At 39.7% G+C, this 19,102-nt stretch overlaps 1 protein-coding gene across 8 annotated transcripts in view; it reads left to right on the top strand.

Moving 5' to 3' along the window:
* ZNF521 (zinc finger protein 521) overlaps positions 1–19,102 on the top strand; it is a 273,513-nt gene that overhangs the window by 229,602 nt on the left and 24,809 nt on the right. For all 8 annotated transcript variants that reach the window (XR_011441446.1, XR_011441447.1, XM_023647587.2 and 5 more), the window contains 2 exons: positions 14,233–14,364; positions 16,758–16,873. Coding sequence is in view for 6 of the 8 variants with exons in the window: in XM_023647587.2 (XP_023503355.1) it covers positions 14,233–14,364; positions 16,758–16,873 (248 nt within the window). In the remaining 2 variants the exon portion in view is untranslated. The remainder of the gene's footprint in view (positions 1–14,232; positions 14,365–16,757; positions 16,874–19,102) is intronic.

Raw genomic sequence — 19,102 nt, 5'->3', positions numbered from 1 at the left:
ATAATGACTTTTTTGGTTTTTAAAAACAGATTTAGTTGATAAAATGAATTACATTGGTTTTCTTACCCATACCAGTAAAACTGAAATATGTTATTTCTTGGTGAATTCAAGAATAATAACTGAAGAAAAAAGAGCATCGTATATTTGCCCTTAAACCTTTAAAGGGCACTAAAATAAACCGTTAAGATAATCAGAAAGGTCCATGCTGAAAGTACATTTTTCTAATTTTTGTCCGTGTTGTGATTCACTCCCTTAACTAAACACACGTTATCAGCGCAGGCTACTATTGAAATTTAACTTTTTTTCTTCCCCATAATATGGAGTCTAGAGCTATCTACCAGTAACTACCCACGTGACTTTGAGCAAATCAGTCAAGTTTTTCCTAGGATTTGGGTTACTGGACTGGTCTGTGTTATTGAACAGATTAACTGAGGATCAATGTATATAAACCCACACCACACATTTTGAAAATTATAAAATGCTATATAAATAGAAGGAATTGTTATATTTATAATCATCCTCAAGTAGAGGTAGTGGGAAGAACATGTACCATTGTAATGGTCTTAGCATTGGTAAAACGCTCCTTCTTATGGGGCTTTCAAAAAAAGAAGGGGACATGAGTTCGAATTCTGTAGACCTTTCATTCAACTTCTTCTTGTGCTTAAAAGTCCTGTTGGCCTGAGCACGAAGTATGATCTTTTGCAGTAGATGAGGTAATATGTAAACCTAATCGGGTGAGTTAAGGCCGCAGTGACTACTCTGACTTGGAATTTCCCTGCTGTTATCACTTTAAGACAGAATTTCTAATATTCATTTCAAAAGAGAGGTGCCCAGATTCTAGATCCTCGGTGTGTCACTCAATTGCATTCTTCTTCTTTCTCCTGATGTTCCCTTTTGAGGGGGTGTCCGCCTGTATTGTGGGTGCCATTAGGTAGAGTATGAAGGCTCAGAATGGACTAGCTGGATCAAGGTGTCAATCTACTGCTTCCTCATCAATCATGTGCTTGCTCGTCAGGGTGCTGTGACAGAAAGTCTTAGTTTTGTCTAATTCTCTGAGATTTTATTGTATTTTTAATTCTTTGAAGTAACTGAGCCAGTATTTAATTAAGATAACTTCTCTTCCCATTCCATGGAAGGCAATTTATTTTGTTACTGGGCATTTTTCTCTAGATATGTCTATCTGTGCACACTCAGTTATTTACTCCACTTTATTTCTTTCTTCACCTTTATACAGTGCTAATCTGTATTTACCCACTCTTGTTTTATTTTCTGAACTGTCTTTCCTCCAATATTCAGAGAAAAGAGAACTTTCATTGCTGGTTCATATCAGATTATTCACCTCCTACCTTATCCCACAGTTACTGTCCTACAAAATTATACAAAGTATTTACCTTTCTTCACTTTGTCAAACATAAAAATACTCATGCTAATCTCTGTCTTTAAGAAATCAAACATTGGGGCTGCCCAGTGGCGTAGCAGTTAGGTTTGTGCACTCTGCTTTGGCAGCCCAGGGTTCACCGGTTTGGATCCCTGGCACCGACCCATGTACCACGTGTCAAGCCCAGCTGTGGCAGGCGTCCCACATGTAAAATAGGGGAGGATGGGCAGGGATGTTAGCTGACGACTAATCCTCCTGAAAAAACAAGGAAAAAGAAACCAAACATTGCTCCTGCTTTTCAAAAGCAAAGGATGAGAAGGAGTCCAGACATCACCATAAGTCACCTTTTATCCTGGACTTTTGTGTTTTTCTTTACCAAGAATGAAATTGGTCAGTGAGCTAAATATGATTTGCTTTCAGAAAGGACATAAATTTTACAGTTGTGAGTATCAGATTTCTACTGAGATTGTGTAAGACAGCATTGGAATTTTATGCTGATTGCATCACATATCATGCAGGGGCAAAGCAGACCTTTTGAATATATGAAATGTTTATAGCCATTGATAGATATTTTAGTGACATTTTTTCAATAGATTTCCTTTTGTGTTAGGAAATTATCAGCTTTCTTTATGTTGACACAGTATACAATATTTAAATTGTTAGAATGGATCTTGAATGAGCTTGGTTCAGATTTTAGAAAAATTGTCATAAAGATAGGGGATTAAAAATTTATTGTGCCCAAAGCATCTTTATAATTTGGCGTTATAGTCTTAGAAATATTTAATAGCTTTGCAGAAGGTAATATAAGGAATTGCTGTCTGAGAAAGAGCTATCCTTTATTGTTACGTCTTTTCTTCATTTAGCAGATACACTCATTAACTAATCCATGGGTTTTGTTAGGCCCATTTCATAGTCTTTAGCTTTGGTTTTTGACCTAACAAAACACCTAGAAATATTTACTCCACTATACTTGCGAGTTAGGGGGAATAAGACAGAAATCTTTGTTATAATGTGGATCTTTCTTCTTTCCTTCCTCTCTCTCTGTCCTTCCCGCCCTCCCTCTCTTCCTTCTTTTTTCCCATCTCAATAGATAATAACTCTCTCACTTATGTTGCTCTTGACTGACAGGAAGCAGACAGAAGGAAATAGAAATGAGTATGATTCATTGGTATGCCAGTAACATCTTGGCTTCAGAATATAGTGTCTAGATGGCTCGTGTATCCAGAACGATGCCCGAGAGAGAAAAGTGGGTTAGGAACATATTGAGCTAACCTATTTTCCATACATAAGTATGGCCTTACTTTTTTAGTGAGCCACATACTTAGAAATATGCATGCAGTCCCAGTTTCTTCCCAAATACTCAATTTAGTACCATATCAGAGAATGATTCAGGCACTTAAATAAGTATAATTAGCTATATGCAGGATAGCATTAAGGAATCGGTCTTTGTTTCTGAATAACTGTAATTCCATAAAGGAGAGCTCAAGCGTAGTCTCCACAGGGTTTCAGGTGACAATGTAACCAGATCATCGGGTTATTGCCATTGAGAGACAACATCAGCATTCAGCTATGGATGTCTTCTACATCTTTGGTTGTAACATCACGAGTGTTGCTTTCAGATTGACAGCTCAGACCAAAGTGCTTTACCCAAAATGGTGTTCCGAGCTGCTCTGCAGAATCTGGAGATGAGGGGAATTTAACTTTCCATTACCAACAAGCGCTGCATACGGGCTAAGGCTCTGCTCTCCTGCAGGCGGAGCAGCACTTTCTCAAGGGCAAGACAGACTTTGGTAGTAGTTTAAGAAATAGGGGATGGAGTGAATTGGAATAGATTCAAGCTTTGTCTCATCAGGGAGCAAAGGAGCGACTGGGTGGCATTGGAATATAAACAACTCCTTGAGTATCAATATATCTAGAAAGACAATAACTTTTGCTTTGCTTAATTGACAAATTGTTGTATTTAAGAGGGAGGAAACTTTTTTTTTAAGTGAGGGTTTGGTGGGACAGTGTAGTATTGGATTCACGAACTCTGAATTCTGGTACTGGCCAGAACACTTTGCCATCATGGGCGTGTCAGTTAATATCTCTGGTCTCAATTTCCTCATCTTTTAAACAAGCCCATAGATAATTAGATTGTCTCTGAAGCCCCTTCTAACCTTTATCTAATATTCCAGTATTTAGCCAAATATATAACATTTGCCCTTGCTTGTTTTTTCTATGCATTCCTAGTTTATTGCTTCTCCTCAATTTTACATGAAGAAGCACAGTATTCTGGGATCTTTGAAAATACTTGAGCCAACAAATACAATTTTGGGAGGTATTTATTAGAATATTTCTTAGTAAAAGGATAACGCCAAATCGTGGTCAGCCAGCTCTCCCGGGCTTTCACAATCGTGTTTCCCATATCACTTTTCAGATTTCTCTGAGCATTGGGAGTGTTATTTGTTTTTGGAGGGATGTTAATCACCTTATAGTAGTTTTATGTCATCCTCTATTTTTCTTCAAGCCTAAAAGCTTTATCTAAAACAGAGTCTAGAAGAAGAAACTGTGCATAGATTCACACGCTGTACATTTATTTTTCTAAGTGTGTTGTTGGAGTTTTTTCCTTTGCTGATGTATTTTGACACCTTATAGTTGTAACCTGCTGTTCTCTTTAATTGCTTATTGTTATTAATTATATAGTGGTAACGTAGTTGGCTGCTTGAGCCACTTGGCTGTGAAGAAATTCATTTATCATTATTGCCGTTGGAGCTACAGAAAATTGCCAGCATTCTATCCAGAGATGAATGTTTTTGAGCTCACATCCAGTAAAATTTTGAACATGGGTCAAATCCATGAGTGTGTTCTTTCTGCTGCCACCTTTTGCTTCTTCTAGCCTATGCTCTGAGCACCTTCATTTTCTCTTATCTTTTGACTTGCTGCCCTTTCAGTGAAGTTTATGTATTGTTCTCAGTATTCCATTTAGTGGCCTGTCCAAATAGGACCCTTTGTTTTCTCCTCATATTCCTAACTGTAAATTTTCCTTCTTAGAATTTCTTTTATAACGCAAATAACATTTCTGCCTTTACAACTTTCTTGTGTGTACATTCCATTTTAAAACATTAGTGCTGATTGGACACTGCCTTAAGCCCCGCATTTCAATGAAAGTGATCCTTATGTCCTTAAGAGTAACTATAAACCCCTTCTACTCACATTATAAATAATCAGGTGTATTTAGAGTCCCAAATTAGTAAACTGCCAGGAGAATGAATGAATGAATGATGCACATATGAAAAACAAGGGGATGTGTACTTGCATACACTCAGCTACTTCCTGGTATTTGTAGTTTCTTTAAATCTGGACTTAATTTAGAATTCATGACCCCACAGCTGCATGTGCCACAGAACAGCCAGGCCAGAGTGCTCCTCTGCCTTCTGGCAGCATGACATTAAATTCACACTAGTTAAGCCAACTTAAATTGAGCCTCCTTGAACCTTCCTAAATAAAACTAGTGGCCTTAATTACAATCAGGCAATTTAAAGGTTATGGAGCTCTAACTAGTACTGCAGTATATCACTTTAATAATGCACAGGAAAATTTCTCTAAGGGGTGGCATCGTTTGATTAGAAGAATTCAAGTTTCATAGCACATTTCCAATAAACTGTTTTTAGAAATCTTATTGCATTTATTGCACCATTACCTTTTTTTTATTCTTCAAGGCCAAGTTTCTAAGGTCACACCAATAGAACAATAAAAATGTGAGTCATTTGCAAATAACATGCGGTATTGGGATTTTTGCATTGCTGCTTAGCGATTTTCTTAGTATTGCCACTTAGCGATTTTCTTAGTATTGCCACAGACACAGTGAAAGGAGCAGAATAAAGTCCCTTGGAAATCTGAGAGATTCTGGCTCCCTTGATGCCCTCCTGCCTCACTGCAAATAGGACTTGTGCTTCAGTGGTGAACTCTTGATTCTCACACCACAGTTTAGGAGGGAAGATGTCATCTTTGCAATAAGTCACCAATAATAGATAATATAAGTTTCTTAGAAAGATAATTAACTTTGGAAATGCCCAATTAGTTTCTTGTCTTAAACCTGTGGGCTCTTAAAACCCCATGGTTATTGAGATCCATAACATTTACAGAAGCTGGTGAACCTCAGTCCAGTTCTTTTGTTTGTTCGAGTTGGGTTTTCTTTGTGTTGTTTTCTTTTTAAATCATCAGCAGTAGTACACTATGCTTTCTAGCAAGGATAAACAGCTTTGCAGTGTTAAGAGACTTTCTCCTTCAGATAACTAGTGGCTTTATGCCAAGAAGAAGAAGATAAAAAAAAAAGAAAAGGCCCTGACCTTTGCCATCAGGTTACACAGTAACACAAAAACACACCTGATGAGAGCTGTGTCCAGCGCATGGCTCACATTGCTGGCCCACTGCTGTGTGGAGTTAATATTGACTGTTGCACCGTCTCAGTTCTTGAAGATGCGTTCCCAATAGATTTAACTTTAAAGCAGGTTACATTTAGTTTATGCTGCATGAACTATTCTCTTTCGATTTTACCAATTTGCAGGGTTTTTTGGACAGTATTCGAAGGCAAATATGCCTGTACTTCCACCAGTCCCAGAAGTCCCAGATGTGAGGGCATTAATAGTAGGTGTTTAGTATCAAACAAGAGAAATTTTAAGCAAAGAGTATAATAAATGCATATATCTGATTTAACCAGTTAAAAGAATGAGCTTTGTAATATAAGGTTACATAACTATTAATAAAAATTGTTTAAAACATGAACCATGGGTTATGGCTGTGTGATACAGAGATTTGTCTATGACTTGGGACAAATAAAAGGCAATTATCTCCTTTCATATGGTTCTTCTTCTATATTTCAGATGTAAAATTCACAATAACATTTTTCCTCTTGAAATAAGGGATAAGTGTTGACTCGTCAGTTTTTTGCCGGAGATAAGCTGGCAAACAAGACAGCTATTTTGTCATGCTTTCGTTGCCAGAGCATTTTAATCTTTCTTTAGAAAATAATGAAGGCAAGCAATAAAAGGGAAATTTGGGTAGTCCAAATGTATCATATGCATAGGGTTTAATGTATAACGGAATGGAGCAAACTTTTGAAACTCAATTGATAAATAATAAATGTTGTTTGGGTGTTAGTCTCGGCATTTTGTTCTGATGAAATTAGATGTAGGACAAGCTACGTATATATTTCCCATAAATTCAATAAATATTTATTGAGTCCAAACTATGAGCCATGGACTGCTCAAGGTACTTGGTGTACCTCAGTGCACAGAGCAGACAAATGCCCTTGCCCTCCTGAAACTTGCTTTGTAGCACGAATTGATGAATGACCCCAAACTTAGTTCTTGGCACTGTCTTGATATTAAGATGTCCTGGGCTGCTGCCCACCACTCCTTAATAGGCAAGGCAAGAGCTGAAATGCATTACTGAATTGAAAACCTGCTATTTTCAATCATATTGTATGTCTAATTATTGCGTGAAATGCAAGTGGATTTTTATACTCTTTCTGTGCTCACGAACTTTCTGTCAAGGCAGAGAGAGGAGCACTAAAGATTAGGTGGTAAAAATTTTGTAAAAGAAAAAGGGTTGGCTTCATGCATTCAAGTGAGTATAAATAAGGGGAAAAATGGACTGTTCAAGTAAACTGGATCCCTTTCAGTGGAGTACAGCGGCATATGCTGAAGTCAAAGCTTCAACAGTAAGCTGATTTTTAAAGCAACCCTAATTTCTACACAGACCTAGAGGATGTGTTTCAGACTTACTTGGTCTCAGTCCTCACTCCTACCCCTCTCCCCACCCTTGCCTTCTTCAGGGCTAACAGTATTGTTACTAACAAACATGGACTGCTTTCTTCTTTTCTTTGTTAAGAATGTTTGTTCTTCGGGAGTGGAGTGAGGGTAGCTCAAAATGATGTCATCAGTGCCTTACCAAAAACTGATGTTTGATTTTTTTAAATAAAAATATTGAAGACCAAATTTTTACCTTTAAAGCAATAGCTGGCACTGTCAGTTTTTTCTGAGACTTCAACTATGGGGCCCATGTTTATATTAGGAAAGTTAAGAAGAAAAGGACGAAGACCTGGAGGTGCTAACATACGCGAAAGGTTTGCAAGATACCTTCAGTCTGCATGCTGATCCCTAATTCCCTACTCGTGCCAGAATATTGCTGCTGAGTTTCCACAGGTGGAAGGAAGCCACCTTTTTTAGTGTGTTTTATTGTCTTATTGTTTATTGATTGAACAGCATTCCGGTGTTTTCTCTGATGTGAGAATATTCTAATAACTACTGCCCACAACTGATAATAATAGCCAAGGAATTGGACGCTATTGCATCTCAGAGCATCTAAAATCCCAGTGCCTGACTCTCCCATCCCAACCCACCTGGACCTCCTGCTAGTTTCCAAGCTGCTGATGTTTATGGGGCTCTAGGCAGCCCCTGGGCTCTTTAAAATCTGCTGGGTACAATGCAGCCTACCCCAGTTGAATCATTTCCTGCTCCAGCCCTGCTGATAATGAGAAGTTCAAGGCAGGAAATAACAGTGTCAATATCAGTGGCTTTGCTTATAAAGTCCAGAAGCATCGTAGCCTTTAGACCGTTGGCCAAAAACAGATAATAACTGAGTTAAATGCAGACTTGCACCTTGTAGGTCTCCTTGAAATAAGATCCTGGCTGAGACACATGGGATGTATGTCATTTTGCTTTTCTTGAGATATCTAAGGGTTAGCACTTTGTGCGTGAATAGTCCAAGTCGGGGTGTCTGGTGCTCATTTACTCTTAGGATTCCCAATGCCCTTTCTCTCTTATTGTAAGTCCTATGCTTTTATCTCATGGTCTTCTCTCGTGTGGCACAGGAATATTGACAGTGACAGACGTTCCCATATTGCCAGAGAGAAAAATCCAAGAAGGTGCTAGTGTCAATCTTCAGGCAACATTCATTTTCATGCTGAATTGTTCAAAAGAATAGGGCAGAACTTTTTAACTAGTGTGAAAAAAATATTCACACGATATTCAGTACTCTCAAATTCTTCCTTACTTTGGGGGCTTAATGACTAATCTACTGGCAGGCTGTGAGGCCTAAGTAATACTCTCCGTTACCAAATTAGCACTTCAATGTGTTTATGTTACAGTTGTGAAATATGTGCAGTATATAATACAACAAATTGTAGTGACCCGAGTGCTATGGACCCAGAAAGATGTGATGGCTGTGTGCTTGGCAAATTACAGTACAGTCTGCCTATTTTTCTCCTCCTGGTTTCTAGGGTGAGCCAACGTAGCCGAGGGGTGAGTTTTGTTATGTATGGCTTTTCTTTGTTACTCCTCAGACCCCGAGCTTATAAATGTGTGCTTGGAAATTAACTCAGGGAAGAGAAGAAGGCAAGTAAAGGGTTGGGGGTTGGGAATTGTTTTAGGGCATAGTTTTCTCGGATTTAAAAATATATATAAGGATATAGTGGTACACGCGTTCAAACTGGAAAAATTACAACTGCAGGGCATTTGATTCCTCTGTCTGGATTCCGAGGGCAGAGTTTACTCCCGCTCAGATCAGAGCTTTTAAGTATGGCCCCTGCCACATGATGATGCACCAGGAGGGGTTTATATCTTTGGTCTTTAGCCTATAGATTTATGCAGTGGAAGAGGCTGGAGGACCCTTCTGGCCAGTCTCGAGGGTGGATGAGAGAAGGAGTTCTACTTAGAAACCGTTACAAATTGGTCCTCAGTAATGGCTGCAGTGTTGATCAGACGATGTAAGGGGGCCCCCAGTGATTCCTGGGATAACAGCTGCATGTAAGTCAACCCCTGAACATTTGCTTGTAGCTGCTCTAGATTTTTGTTTTTATTGAAGGAAAAGGAATATAAACATGGGACACACAGTCTCGAGGCTGCTTAAAGGGTTTCTCTTGTTTAAAGCTTATATTGAAATGTCAGTGTCTCATGTTAAGCTAACAATTGCCATGTTGGAGTTTATAACTTGAGTTGTGCTTGAGCATCCAAATGGTAGCTATTATTTCTTCTGTTATAAAACTGGCTGATTAATAGTTGTGTTGGACCAGGTTTTATAAATTGGAGAGAGAGAAATTATTGTTCCCCTTTGAACTGGCCTTAGACAAACAGATTTTGTTCTTATAGCACAAAGTTTTGTCAATGATTATCATGTTCTCTACTAAGGCAATGAGGTTGTATTGCAATTAGGTATTCAGACTCTTTCCTCTGAAACATTTAAAATTGGAGTAAATATTTACATTAGCATCAGTCGCTTCTATGTAGACTTGATTCCTGTTTACATTTATGTTCACACTTAAAGGAAGATTAACAAATGGAAATAATTATTTTAGCTGGAAGTTATATACATGTGAAATTGCTTCTCAATTATGTCCAAACCATCTTTGGTCATGCTTTAAAGTGGTTGACCAGGACAGGAAGTTGCTGGCCTCCAACATATTCTCAGTGGTGAGAGCTTCACTCTTGCCTTTCCTGACATTGGACCCACAGTGTTGGCTACATGCATGCTCCCTCCCCACTCCCCCCAGTCTACTGCAGAGAGGTTTCTGCTTGTTTTGGAAAGGTACAGGTTTATGCAGAAAGCTCCATTTCTTCTCATTCAGTTGACTAATTTGCACTCTGATGTTCCTTTCTCCCTTTTCTTGTGCTAATTTTTGCTTTCACATGTATTTGGCTAGAATACTTTTAAGTCTAATGTTCAGAACTGGAGTTTTTCTATACTCCAAAATATCACTCATTTCCTGTCTAACTTTTTGGCTTTCAAAATTTCAGTGCTGTAATCAATCTTTATTAATAGGGTATAGAAAGGATAGTGTTTTTTACTCTCTAATTTTCAAAGTAGCCTACAAAGGCAAATCATGCTCATTGTAGAAAGTCTGGAGAATATAGGTAAGCAAAAAGAGGAAGAAAAATCTAGAATTTCATCCATAGATCCCATCTATAACTCTTAATAAAAAATAGGGCTGCACTAGCCTATTATATCCTTAATGGAATATTGTAGTGGTTATTAAATCAATTGACTCAGAATCTCTTTTTAATAAATGAGTCAGACTGTATTATCCAATTACTGTCAGCTGCTACTTTTCCGGAGCGCAGAAATGGTTACTTTGATTGAATTTTTTAAGTTTCTGTCACCTTTAAGGAAGAAGGGAGAAAAAAAGGCAAGGTGTAAGTTGTGGCTTCATAGGCAAAATCTTGAGTCTACAGCTTAAGTTCACCTGATGTGGAAGGTGTTGATAGTGCCCCCTCATGAACATTGACCTTAAATTAAAACCGTAATAATTCTTACTGTTCTTTACTACGTTCTAACAGATAGAAAGAGGGAAGGAATGAAGCTCAGTTTTGAAAGGAACAGGGCTTAACTCAGCCAGATCTTCCAATAATAAGGGTTTTAGAAATTCTTTGAAAAGTAAGACACTGCTCTTAGCCACACAGTGTAAATATAGTATGTTTAAGAGCTGAGTTAAGCGGAGACCCTGAAAAAGGCTAAACTTTTAAAATTCTTATTATAAATAAGCTTTATTAGGTTTCCATTACTGTCTCTCCCCCCTTCTTCAATTAATAAAAAATGAATTCTGTTAAACAGTTGTAAAAATGTTGTGGGTCCCCCAGCTCTCTCATTCTTTGTCCAGCTGACCCTGGGGTAGTAAGCAAGTGTGAACATGGAGAGGAGTAGGGAAGTGAACAGGTGAGAGGAATGCGTTGGTGTGTTCGCTGTCTAGCTTGGAGCATACTAGGTTTTGCTTATCTGTCATTCGCTGTGTAATAACACAGATATATTTTCCTTCCTACTCAACTAGCATAAGTCATTTGTTGGAAAAGACCTCACTATGTAACATAGAAATAAAAGGCAGGTGGAACTTCCAACTTTTTTCAATATTACGGTGTACTTTTAAACTGTAAAGAGTTCTTGAAAATGCTGGGTACTATTGTTATTGTCATTGCTGTCACTTAGTGCCTTCAAATAAAATGTGGGATTCATGAAAAAGAAGTCTGCACTAATTATGCGTCAATACTTTATGATTGTGCATCACCTTTTAGTGAATTCACTTGACTAAATTTGGATTGTTTAACGTTTTGTGATGGAACTTCTCTGTTCTTTGCATAAGAAATAAATAAAAATTGATGAGGATGTTTTCTTTTACTCATACACATATATCTTATTTATTTTTCCTTCTATTATTTTTCCAAGGAAAATACTCATAGTCAAGAATGAAAATATCACACAAAAGATCATCCTAACTTGCATAATTCACTTTATGTTCATGTAATAGTCGATCATTATCCCTAAGAAAACCCACCAGGCCAGTATATGTTACTTCACAAATGTTGTAAGTTTAAGGATCCTGGAAATGCGTATCCCTGCTCACACGCATAGGCCACATCTTGGTTCTTGTGCAAAACACATGATTTAAAGATGAAATTAGAACTCTTAATTACCTTCTTACTATCAAAATAAAGATATACAGCATTGAGGAAATAGGAAACATTTAAATTTGGCAAGGATTTCTGATGATTAACTTATCCAATTCCCTAAAATAAATAGTGTTTCTTATCTTTCTTAATATCTAAAATTTGGAAATTTTTTTGTGACTTTAGGATTGAAAAAAGAGAGAAAGGAACAGATGAAAAACCCTTGATCTTATATAATCCCTAAAGCTTTTTGTATAACCCCTTGTCATGTCGGTATGCACAATTAAACTCCTTCTTACATAATTATAATCAGGGAATTTACTGTGCCACCCAAATACCGAGTAGGTTTTTATCTCTTGTGAAATGTAGACAGTACTGGGTGGCTTAATTAGTGCTTTGCTTCTCTTTTTACAAATTCCAATCCTCTGCTTCTAAAGACTCAGACTTGTGTGAGAAGAAAGATTAGGAATACAAATAGAGTGATTTTACTCCTAGTTAGCTAATAATAATTCGCTTTGTAATTGGGCCTTTGTGTTCCCAGTAATATCAACTGGTGAAGGACTTACACATGCATGTTGTGTTGAATGAAAGGAAATAACTTTGCAGTATAGACTTGTTACCCGCATGGTGTGAATATGTCTTTCATTCTCTAGACCTAGAGTATCCAACACAGATGTTCCTTAGTAGCATTTTTAATCATTGCAAATAAGAGAATATAAAAGTGTAACTTGATAACAAGCCAGGTTAAATTGCAGCCTGTTAGCCCTACTCATCCTAATAAGTAGTCATGGGGTAGCTGGTAGACATCTGCTCAGATCATTGACCCTGAGGCCAGTATGCCTGGGTTTGCATCCACACTGCCTGAGTTTAAGTTCTGGCTCTACCAAATATTGGTCTGTGACTCAGGGCAAAGTCACTTAAACTCTCTAGGCCTCATTTTCTCATCTGTAAAATGGGAATAATAGTAGTACTTGATAAATTAAATGAATTCCTATCTGTAAGCAGTTAGAACAACAGTGTCTGAAACACTGTAAGCACTAAAGAAGTGTTAGGTTGTTTGTTCCTGTGCTACTGGTCTTCATTTATTATAATTGCAAATTGAAACGAGTTAGGATAATTCTTAAATTTTAAAATTCATAAACACTTTAATGAGGAAATAGGCAACATAAAAATAATGGTTTCGGGGCCAGCCTGGTGGTGCAGCGGTTAAGTTCGCACGTTCTGCTTCTCTATGGCCTGGGGTTCACGGGTTCAGATCCCGGGTGCGCACATGGCACCGCTTGGCAAGCCATGCTGTGGTAATCGTCCCACATATAAAGTGGAGGAAGATGGGCATGGATGTTAGCTCAGGGCCACTCTTCCTCAGCAAAAAGAGGAGGATTGGCAGTAGTTAGCTCAGGGCTAATCTTCCAAAAGTAGATAAATAAATAAAATAACGGTTGCTATCCATAACACAGACTCTTCACTTTATATAGCAATTGTTATTTCGGTAAAATGTTTTTCTACCATCTTGTTCCTAAGGTATCAGAGAAAAATCAAAAGTGAGCCTAGGTGGCCGGCCCCGTGGCCGAGTGGTTAAGTTCGTGTGCTCCACTTCAGTGTCCCGCGGTTTTGCTGGTTCGAATCCTGGGTGTGGACATGGCACCACTCATCAAGGCACACTGAGGTGGCATCCCACATGCCACAACTAGAAGGACCCACAACTAAAAATACACAACTATGTACCGGGGGGCTTTGGGGAGAAAAAGGAAAAATAAAATCTTTAAAAAAAAAAAAAAGTGAGCCTGGAGCTGGTAAAAGTGCCTTTGGAGAAGGGCAGAATCTAGATCAGGAGGTGAACCTGACACTGTCTTACACAGTCAGAGGAGCCATGAATGAAGAAGATGCGGGAAACTGGGAGTACCAAGCAGAGAAAAGAGTGTTTTTAAGATACTAGAAGCATTACCAATATTTCAAAATTGCCAGAAAATCTTGGAAGTAGAAGAAAGCCTGTAATAATGGGAATACTACTGAAAATCTGATGATTAGAAATAGAAACTCCTAGAACCTTCTATATAAACCAGAATAGAGGCCTGAGGAAGAAGCTGTCCATTTGTCTATGGGTCCTTTATTTTAGGACTTTGAAAATACACAGCCCATAAAATCATGATAATTAGAGAAAAGGAGATGCCTCATTGTTGATATACCAATTATACTTTAAAAGCTTATAAAATGCATTACCCTAAGATAAAATCTGACTTCTGATTATCTTTGGATTTTAAATTTCAGAAATGTTTTAAATTGATATAAAGTCATAAATGTAAAATAACCAGAAACTGTATACACTATTACATATTTATTTTAGGTGATGGAAATAACTTAATGTATGAAATTATAGTTAACTCTCTATTAAAGATATGATAGGTTTCACCTTTTCTGTCCATGTATTTTCCTTAACAGATGAAGGACTGAACCATGAATGCAAACTCTGCAGCCAGACCTTCGACTCCCCTGCCAAACTCCAGTGCCACCTGATAGAGCACAGCTTTGAAGGGATGGGTGGCACCTTCAAGTGTCCCGTCTGTTTTACAGGTAGGAAGATTACTTCAGGAAAACTCTGGAGCGTTTCATGTCCACGTCATGTCTTTCCTACCAAAGCATACTTCCCACTGCTTTGGCCTTTTACAGATATGACTTCCGTTCAATTTGAGGAGAAGACGTTTGATTTTTGTTTATTAGCATTATTGATTGCCGCCCACTTTAAGGCTCAAATGGGCAGGAAGTTTAACTGTCAGGATGAACAAATGGCATTTCAAGTTCTTTCAGAAGTTTGTACTTTTCCATTTAGAAAACGACATCCATGTTTTGCTCACTTTTCTCCTCTCCGTGTTAGAAGGTTACCAAGGCCGAGACTGCCTCCACAGAGCTGCTTTTTCATCACAAGACGTTGGACCAAAAGTGCAGCTGTGTTGTCAGCTCATGTCTGTTATTTAAACATGAAGAATTTTAGAACATTCCTCATAAGAAATAAAAAGACATTATTAAAACCCTTCCAAAATTCTTTGAACTAGAAAACTGACTAGATGAGGCATTTATTTCCTTTGAAATTGGATTTTTAAAATAGAAGTTGATATACATTTATACCTTTAAGAAGAAACTTATTAGATGTTGTAGCATTATAGTTTTCAGCCGAGAAAAAAAATGTAAATCAGAAACTATAATTTGAAGCCCTTAGGGGTTGAAATACGATCACACACCTTTCTGGTACTCCCTGACAATGGCAAAGTTATTCTGGAAAATCCTTTGTGATCATTTTGCATGTGTCTTAGACTCAGTGGTCAAGCCTGTCAAGGCCAGGTTTCCTTCTCATTTGTCAGAAAAAGTAGAACAAGACAAAAATATATCCTTCTCTCAAAATTGACTTCTTTGTTTGCAGAGCAAAATTCCAAGCATCGATTATTAACTTTCACTGCATTCAGCCTATAGATTTCTGTCTTGTAATAAAATAGAAAGGGGCCGTGTTCATTGCACAGTTGGCACAAGTTGTACCTGAGTGTGTTGATGGTTCTGCCTTCATCTGCCTGTGAGGCTCCTTTGTTCAATAATTCTATCAGCCACTCCTTCTTTTGGAACTGTTGTTTTATTCTTCCAAATTTGTATTTAAAAATACATAGTGTTATGTTTTTACCATACATAGTATTTATCTTAAGATACAATGAGCCAGGAGTCTGAGTTCTTTATAAAACCTCATAATAAGTCTTCGTAAGCAGGACTGGGTCATAGGTCTCCTCATGATTAAGACCCCTAATAAAATAGTTCTTTCATGTTGTGGCCAGAAGCCTCGTAAAATGTGCTAAGTTATATGGAGATCAGTTGTAAATCTGTATAAAAACCCCATTTCTTTTTGTTGATGTAGAGAAGAGACAAAATGCATTAATCGTGAACAGCCTGCATTTTCTGTGCTGACAGACCTGAATTGTTTTAGTGTATCTTGAAGTAATTTTAGAAATAACAATTAAAAAAAAAAGAAAAGAACCCTTCCAATATAAAACATGTTAGGTGGGAGAGGAAATCTGAGCAGTTTTTGAAGGTAATGAGAAATGTGATTAAAATGTATGACTCACAAGAACAATATTCTAATATTTTAGGTTGGCTGGCAATTAGAATAATTTTAATGATTAGAGTGGAGTCAAAGTCAAATGCCAACATCTTTAATAAATCCTTTCCCTGCCTATACAGATTAATATTGTAGATGCAAACTTTTTTAGGTCACAGTGCACCAGGCATCCATCAGAAGTCAGTTCTGCCAACCCAAACACTGCCTCTGGCATATACAATTTAATTATTAATAGTATGTCTCCTAGGTAAACTGTTACACAGTCTTAGGGCCTTGTTTTGTAGTCATTAAAATTGAACATGTTTATATTATTGAAACCCTTGCATTCGGTGTGTAGGCTGAGTTGATCTTAAAGTATCCAAAGAGAATTTACCTGCCGTTCTGTTTCACATTTATAGACAGCACCCCAGAGTAGCTGTGGGATATAATTTTTAGCATTAACACATTTAAATAGAGAACTATTTGCTAGCTATAACTTTAGGCAAATATAATAAACAGGGTTTTGGCATCTATGATTTCTTAACCTGTGGGTTGCTGAGAAATAAGAGTCATTTCTGTTCAGAGAGTGCTGTGCATTTGACAATTTTCAGCTTTATTTTTAAAAGATTTATAGGGAGCTGGGCCTCCGTAAACCTTTACTTTGGAGCTGTTTGGGTTGAATTAGGTGCTTAGTAGAGTGCATCTCAACAAAAGTCAGAGACCCAACCATGAGCAAGTGTGGCTCAGCTCTCCCCAGGTCCCTAGCAGTTGTCACACCCAGAAGGAGTGCCATTCAGTCTGCTCAGTCTGGGTCTGTTCACAGAGTCATCGACCGAGGGGATTTCGGAAAGAAAATAACCCAAAGTTCACCATTCTTTTATCATTTCAGTGTTTGTTCAAGCAAACAAGTTGCAGCAGCATATTTTCTCTGCCCATGGACAAGAAGACAAGATCTACGACTGCACACAATGTCCACAGAAGTTTTTCTTCCAAACAGAGCTTCAGGTAATGTCCCCGTGAGGAGGACTAGGATTGAACTCGGTTGCTCTTCTTATGGGAAACAAGGGCTTTTTAAATCTGGATTCACAGTACCACTCGCCCTGGGCCACCATGATGCTTTGTATGTATTGAGGCAAAGGGAAAATTAGAGGCTGGATTAACAGACACCAAAGTAATTTTGCCTCTGGCTGCTGTCAATCATAAAAAGAACTAGAACAGACCTATAATTGGACCTTCTGACCCAGTGTGATAGACTTAGGGGTCAGATTTATTGGACTGTGGGATCATTCACCTCGTTTGTCATGGCCCATTCTCCCAAATCCTGTTTTATTCATGGTCTGTTCCCACTGGGCTCCAGGCTGGATGGATGTCCAGGTTATTGTTGTCCTGAGGGGCTTAAAATTGGAAGGGAGAAGGGAAGAGAAGAAAGAAGCTATACTCTTGTCCAGTATGTATTTCTTCTACTTAAAGGCATAGAATAATTATTCCTCAGTAACAGCCTTATAGTTGAAAATTTTGGCACCCAAAGACGTTGGTTTTAGCCTTGAGTGTCCTGCTTGCTAGATGTGTGACCTTGCAATGGTATAATGTCTCTGAACAGTTTATGCTTAACAATAAACTGATAGCTCATAATACTTAAATATATGAGTCACAGACCTGGATTCTATCCGAGAAGTGTCACTTATTGTTAAAGGAAAATAACTCTTTTTTTTTTTTTTATTTCTTCATCTGAAAAATGGGTACAATACTTATCTTCATTTTTCTGATGAAATGATATGAGTAACAAATTTTTGTTAAATCTTGTCAGTGCCCTTGGAGGAGAATGGATTTGAACTTAGAATTATTTTTTTATTATGAGCATTATTATTAACAGTAAAGTTATTTAGCCTAAAATGAGGTGGCTGGATAATTATTATTATTTTTTTGTATTGAATCCCTGAAAGAACTTGAAGAGGAGCTGACCTGGTTGAGGCAGGGACTCAGAGCCCCTCCCACCCCTTAGTCTCCCATCCCACGCTGTGGACCCTGGGTCTCCCATCCCACGCTGTGGACCCTGGGTCTCCCATCCCACTGTGGACCCTGGGTCTCCCATCCCACGCTGTGGACCCTGGGTCTCCCATCCCACTGTGGACCCTGGGTCTCCCATCCCACGCTGTGGACCCTGGGTCTCCCATCCCACTGTGGACCCTGGGTCTCCCATCCCACGCTGTGGACCCTGGGTCTCCCATCCCACGCTGTGGACCCTGGGTCTCCCATCCCACGCTGTGGACCCTGGGTCTCCCATCCCACGCTGTGGACCCTGGGTCTCCCATCCCACTGTGGACCCTGGGTCTCCCATCCCACGCTGTGGACCCTGGGTCTCCCATCCCACGCTCTGGACCCTGGGTCTCCCATTCCACGCTCTGGACCCTGGGTCTCCCACCCCACGCTCTGGACCCTGAGTCTCCCATCCCACGCTGTGGACCCTGGGTCTGCCATCCCACTGTGGACCCTGGGTCTCCCATCCCACGCTGTGGACCCTGGGTCTCCCATCCCACGCTGTGGACCCTGGGTCTCCCATCCCACGCTCTGGACCCTGGGTCTCCCATCCCACTGTGGACCCTGGGTCTCCCATCCCACGCTCTGAACCCTGGGTCTCCCATCCCACGCTCTGGACCCTGGGTCTCCCATCCCACGCTGTGGACCCTGGGTCTTCCATCCCACTGTGGACCCTGGGTCTCCCATCCCACGCTGTGGACCCTGGGTCTCCCATCCCACGCTCTGGACCCTGGGTCTCCCATCCCACTGTGGACCCTGGGTCTCCCATCCCACACTCTGGACCCTGGGTCTCCCATCCCACTGTGGACCCTGGGTCTCCCATCCCACGCTCTGGACCCTGGGTCTCCCATCCCACGCTCTGGACCCTGGGTCTCCCATCCCACGCTCTGGACCCTGGGTCTCCCATCCCATGCTGTGGACCCTGGGTCTCCCATCCCACGCTCTGGACCCTGGGTCTCCCATCCCACGCTCTGGACCCTGGGTCTCCCATCCCACTGTGGACCCTGGGTCTCCCATCCCACTGTGGACCCTGGGTCTCCCATCCCACGCTCTGGACCCTGGGTCTCCCATTCCACGCTCTGGACCCTGGGTCTCCCATCCCACACTCTGGACCCTGGGTCTCCCATCCCACGCTCTGGACCCTGGGTCTCCCATCCCACGCTCTGGACCCTGGGTCTCCCATCCCACGCTGTGAAC

This window comes from Equus caballus, chromosome 8, assembly GCF_041296265.1.
Source record: "Equus caballus isolate H_3958 breed thoroughbred chromosome 8, TB-T2T, whole genome shotgun sequence".
Lineage (NCBI taxonomy): Eukaryota > Metazoa > Chordata > Mammalia > Perissodactyla > Equidae > Equus > Equus caballus.
This window is presented reverse-complemented; position numbering and strand designations above follow the sequence as displayed.